General features: G+C 27.2%; 1 protein-coding gene across 1 annotated transcript; it reads left to right on the top strand.

Annotated features, from left to right (window-relative positions):
- Positions 1–244: 244 nt before the first annotated feature.
- Positions 245–2,287, top strand: LOC145835244 (serine/threonine-protein kinase pim-2-like). The gene is made up of 5 exons (XM_082942811.1): positions 245–608; positions 1,018–1,158; positions 1,293–1,438; positions 1,599–1,727; positions 1,985–2,287. Exons 1-5 carry the CDS (start codon positions 245–247, stop codon positions 2,285–2,287), a joined length of 1,083 nt encoding a protein of 360 aa, XP_082798937.1.
- The last annotated feature ends 4,221 nt before the right edge of the window (positions 2,288–6,508 follow it).

Below are 6,508 nucleotides of genomic sequence, written 5' to 3'. Positions count from 1 at the left end.
AAAATTTATAATTTAAGATATATTTGATAATGAAACAAGTTTTTTTGATTAAGTTGTGATATTTTCAGAAAAATAAGCTTAAAAATGGATCCAAAAATTACTTTTGCTGACATTGTAAAACGAGGTCTAAAAAATAAGAAAACCTAGTTCTCCGCATAACAAAACACTGAAAAATGGACAAGAAAATAAGCAACAGTTATTGGTTAAAGACAAGCCTGTAAAAGAAAATAAAAACGACACACAGATGGTTCAAAGTCCGTTTGAAAATGCACAATGTAAACAGAGAGTTTCAACAACAGATTTGCCCCAAAACTTTGAAAATCTAAGGTTGCACCCTAAAGTAGGTAAAACAGTGGTTGAAAACGAACAGCAAGCAAAACAAACGAACCTAATACAAAAAAACAACACTCACGAAAACCCGGCACCATTAGTTCAACCTGAACATGCGAAATTGAACCATTTTCAATTGCAGCAACTGGTTTTGAACCAGTTACCCGTCAGGAAAGTAGTGAACAAGTGCATTGCTTCAGTTCACGGTAATAAGTTTGAAGATAGATATAAAGTGGGTAGCAAATTAGGTCAAGGCGGCCAAGGAAGTGTCTATTCAGGTAATTATTTTTAGTAAATACATGAATTTAAGTATATGTCAACTTTTTTATCAAAAATTGAACAGATTAAACGTGAAACGTAATTAATTTTATCATACTAAATGATGAAGTAAATTTTATCAAAATTAGAAGTAAAATTTCAAAATTCTATAATTGTAACCAACTCTGTCTACTGTTTTAAGAAACCATAAAAGTTTTAATTTTGTTTACACAATCGCTTCTTTATAATCAATTATAAACATTTTAAATATCATACATACTTATTAGTTGTGTAATACAATTCTTTCTTAATAAAAAATAAACTTTGGTTTCATTTTGACTTTTAAACAACACCTAAATATTACTTCAACTTAATCATCTTCAACCAAATTTTAAATATATAAAGCAAATTATGTAAATACTATTTCAGCGATAGACCGTTATACTGGGTGCGAGGTAGCAGTGAAGCGTTTGATATGTGGAACTTACAATCAAGTTTACGACGGTAAAATTTATGTACCTGAAGAATTAGCTCTCCAATGCAAGGCAACAGGGTATAAAACATGTCCAGGTTTGTTTTACTAATCGATTAGGTTATTGCTTTCTTATTTAAAACTATGTTTTAATATCTCTCATTAACTTTTTTATTACTCAGTTTTAATATTTTAACTCACAAAACATAATAACTTTTTTATATATTTATAGGAATCGTCGGTCCAGTCGATTTTTTCCAGTACGAGAAATGTTTTTTGATCGTTATGGAAAAACCCAAGGGTTACATTAGTTTGCACAAATACATCAAAGAAGTAGGTGCCTTACCAGAACTACATGCTAAAAAGATCTACAAAGATGTAAGTTTATAGTTGAAAATTTGGAAAAAAATGTTAATCGATACCTATTCTCTCAATAAAACTGTTTTTTTTTTCTCGCTATTTATATATACTATTTATTATTTACTCAATTTCTAAAAATTTTACCAACAGCCAATTAAAACTTTATTTAACATTACAGTTGCTGAAAATATTGAAAGTAGTTCATGCAAATGGAGTTGTTCACCGCGATATTAAGCCGGAAAATATTTTGTTTGATCCACAAAACTTAAGAATAAAATTGCTCGATTTCGGATGTGGTGCGATAAAAGTTAGTAGATGAAAAATTTAAAAAGTATTTTAATTAAGACTAAAATATTGTTTTATTAACTTATTGACTTTCTAGTGAATTAAATTTAAGAAAAAAAAATGTTATAAATGTTCTGTACAAAAGTAATAGTTATCAAAATTTTAGCTTGAGCAAACTGAACAAAAAAAAGAATTGAATGATTTGTATTAATATAAAAATAAATTATATTTTTAACTATTACATTTTACTTTAATTGTTAAAGTTATTTTTAATTTCAGCGTCCTGGATTTCAAAAATTAAGTGGAACCGCACTGTACTACCCTCCTGAATATTTCACTCACCATCATTACAATGGCCAGCAGTTGGATCTTTGGGGCGCGACTTTGGTCCTTTACGAGATGGTTGAGCGAGTCATGGCTTTTCGTTTCACAGATGATATTACTGAAGAATGGCCGCCGTTTTACAAGGAAAATACATCTAAGCTGTACAAAGATTTTATTTTGCAGGCGCTGGACAAAAACTTCGGAACGAGACTTAATGTACACACAGTTTGGACTCACCCCTGGATAAGAGGATATTGAAAATTTTGTGTTTGACCACAGTTTAAAAACAGTGACAAAGATTTTTTAAATAAGTTTTCGACTGTAATAGGATGAAGTATGTGAAAATACTTGCCTAGATGATACAACTAATATTATTGTTTGCTTATAATGACTTCATTATTATCTTACAACTTTAAATAAAGTATTAGTGTTCTGCTTTTTATTAGTGTAGTAAAGTTCTTTTTAGTTTTGAAAATATTTCGATTACATAATTAAAATTCGCCAACACAGAAGTTGTATACGCTTTAATGAAGTTATAATTACTTTACTAGTTTTTTCCTATGTAAAATTATGTTTATTTATATTTTTTAGAATAAAAAACAGAGTTTTTAGTTACTAGAAGTATTATATTTTCTCCGACCGTTAAATTTCATCTAATGCGGCCTGATCTGGATACTTGGATCCGTCAGAATGTTTATTTAAATGTTTTTGTGCGAAGTTAGATATAAAATAAAGTCATAAATATCTTTAAGAAATAACCTAAATATAAATTATCTGTTTAAATAAAATCTTTAAAGTGCAAAGAAATGAGATTTTAGTTGATAACTATACATTACTTTTGTCCACAACGGAAATCATATGCAACTATTTTATTCAATTAATAGGTTTTACATTATTAACTTACTGAACTAAGCACTTTTTCCAGGTCATAAGTTGCTATTGTAAGAACGAAATTATTATGAAACCGAAAAAAAACACTGCTCGAATGATGATATGTCTTTTTACATTTTTAAGCCATAGCAGTAAAGTCTTATAATTGTTTAAAACTGTTATACAGCGGCTTAAAACGAAACTAGTCAAATTAAACTAAATTATTATAAATATTTTTACTTATGATATAATTTTGTTTAACGGACCACATTTACATACTCGTAAGCCGCAGAATTTTCTTTCGCAGGGCATAGTCTTTTCAAAAAACAAAAACGCACTCGCGGGTTGCAGTTTGACGACCCCCGGTTTAAACAAACACGTAAACTTATCATATATACTAAATTCAAAATAATTTGAAACTTTTCAATTCAATAAACAAAAAATAACTTACTTAAATTTGTGTCATTTATATTAAGCTTTTTATGTTATTACATCAATATAAAATAAAATAACAAAACCTACCTCATTCATAAATAATTAGTTTAAAAATGAAACTAGTTATCAAAACAGCTTTAAATGAAGTGCTTGAGTTAAAACACACTATCACTTCAATACAAAATTCAAAAAAATTCTTTTAGAAAATAGACAATAACTATAGTGACTATAAACAAATATTAATCAAAACCATTTAAACTGAACACTTAAATCGAAGTTTCTGGTTCTGTTCTGAAATCATATAATTAAAGCTTTTAACTGCTGACATATTAGATAGGTGACAGTTTTTTATATAAGTAACTATAAAATTAACTTGATTGTAATAAAAATCTCTGCATTTTATGAAGCATATATCCTATAAATTTAACGTTAGATGTATAGTCTAATTTCTCGTTTTATAATACTTTAATTTGTTTAGGATTTTATTACCTAGATGTTTTTTAAGTATTAACTGATCTCAAAAAGATTTATATATCAATAATTTAATTTGTTTTCTTCACAACTAAACTTTGTGTGCCGAATAAGTTTTGAGCGAATACAAATGCGTTAACTTTTTCTATATGAAGTAGGGATCTAAATTTCCCTATAAGTAGGTAAATTTAGAAGGTAGCTGGTTTTATGTTGCAAATTTTGCCAAAATTATCTCCAGCTTTGTAACTTATTTCTTTCTGGGAACGCACACCATCAAACTTTCCTTGGAATTTCTTTCCTCATCATTGACCAAAAAAAAAACCTTCTGCACTGGTATGTTTGCTTTTCTCAAATAAGGTATACTACTTCGATATTTGCAAACAGGAGGATTACATTTTCTTAAAAACTTGCGATTTCGTACAGTTAAACGACCATACCCTTCAATCTTGACGATCTGATAACTAGGTTTTTCGTGTACAAGGTCTTTAGAACAAAGTTTTTGAACGGTTGTTTTTTTGTCGTTCAATTAACCTATTATTTTTCTATTTTTAAACGACTCTCAGTGGTAATCTACCGAATCCAAGACTTCGGCTGAGTGCTAAATTTTTAAATAAGACTCGGATTCGGATTTGGCCGAATCCTAATTTCAAAATAAGATTCGGATTCACTAGACCACTTAAAATAATTTGAATTTTACTCAATTGTTTGTCAAAAGTTAAATGAAATGTAAAACTAATTAACGATTCCACACTTGAGCTGATAAAACAAGGCTTTTATACACTTATAAAATAGGATGTATTATCAAATTAGTTGCTAGGAGATTAAAGAAACTTGTTACTTTGTAAAAAATATAATTTATTTTCATAATTGATAAATGACTTTTACATTCAAATGTAAGTTGTCAGTCTGATGTTTTACAGTATATATTTTTTGTTAGTTACTGCTTAATATGATAAATATGAACCAATAAAGCCGTTATGCTGTAAAAATAAATATACGATCATATAATATATATTGAATTTTTTTTTTCTTATAGACATAAACCTAAATTGAAGTATGTTGTTATCTATAAGTTTAGTTAACTAAGTTCTTGACATTTCATTACTGTTTGTTAAATTTTTGTAATAATTTCAATTATATTTTAAAAAATAATTATACTAAAACTGATTACTGTAGTAAAAGGATAGAGTTTAAGCAAAACGTTTTAATGATTTTTTATATGATTTTATTTCTTTACAAACTGTTTCACGTCTACGCGATCGTCATAAATGACAATTGTGATTTCTTTTTATTAATTATATGTGCTAGTAAACTGTTACCATCTTATAATATATTTTCTGTTTTTATCAAAAGTTTAATTAAATTTTATTAAAGTACTAGTAGTTTGTTTTAAGAACCAAAACTGATATTTAGAAAACTAAACTTAACAACAAGGTATAGTAAAAAACTACAACAGTAAATACAAAAAAATATATAAGCGCAATATAAAGTTAAACTACAAATTTCAATTAAATTAAATACAGGATAAAAGCAAGATGAAAAATAAAGTATATCTAATAAATATTTACATGCAAATATAAAATCCATGTTTTTTTTTTGATAATTACTATTTAAGAAATAAAATAACTAAACAAAAAAAAATCAAGTATATCTTTACAAAATAAGAAATTTGTAATTTTCTACATTTTATTATGAATCATATGTTGTAAACATTTAAAGTTACATAAAAATTTGTTTTGAAAAAATGCATTTACACACTAGTTGAAATCGCTAGTTGAAACATTTTAGCAAACTTTAAATACAAGTATATTGAAAAAATGCTATCAGTAAGCTACAAGCTTAAGAGAACTTTTTATTTTGAGTTTTAAACTATCAATTTTCCTACTCTAATCTAGCATGTATTAAAAACTAAAGACAAAAAGGATATAAAAGAGTGTCACTCTTCTAAGTAACAATTTGGTTTTGTTTAGTAACCAAATTTTTCTAAGTTATATTAAACTCAATTTTTAGATAAACTTGTAATTAAAAACAAAGAACCATACTTTGCCGAAACTCATGTAAGGGTTTAAATCTTTTTAAAAGGTGCTAACGCTTAATAAGCAAATATCTTCAGTTATTAACAGTTTTGTTGATCTTTTTGTGATACAAACGCTATTTTTATTTATGATGCATAAGGCAATCGGTGGAGAAAAGAATTTCGTGGTGTAACAAAATACTTAATTTATTTCAAAAATTAGGTCTTCTTTGGGCATTCAGCATAACTTGGTTTAATTTAATTCTGCTTTTCATATAACAATATACATTTTAGAGTGAAGTTAAAATGTTCACTACGTCTGAAAACTACGAAAAGCGAAGTAAAACAATAAACTTCAGCTACCAGTTCTGATACAATTATGTCTTAAAACCTAATGTAATTGGATAAGTTGTAACTTTCAGTCTAAGATTAGTATTCAAAATATTGATAAAAAGTAAGACAGTTAAATTCAATTAGCTCCACTGGCAAGGATAACATCTTAGCCTTCTCAAACTGATACCATTCGGTCGTTGGAAAATTGGCCAACAATCCACATGATTAACCATTCAAGGTTAAAGTGAATTCTACTTTATAAACTTACGTTTATAACATTTAAGAATTTCTATACACGACTTTATGCTACTCTGAGTCTAAAGTTTTGAGCTTTTGTTGATATGATAATTCATGAT

This window comes from Thalia democratica, chromosome 1 (assembly GCF_965202585.1).
Source record: "Thalia democratica chromosome 1, ktThaDemo2.hap1.1, whole genome shotgun sequence".
Lineage (NCBI taxonomy): Eukaryota > Metazoa > Chordata > Thaliacea > Salpida > Salpidae > Thalia > Thalia democratica.
Note: the sequence above shows the minus strand (reverse complement) of the source record. Positions and strands in the feature narration are given on the sequence as shown.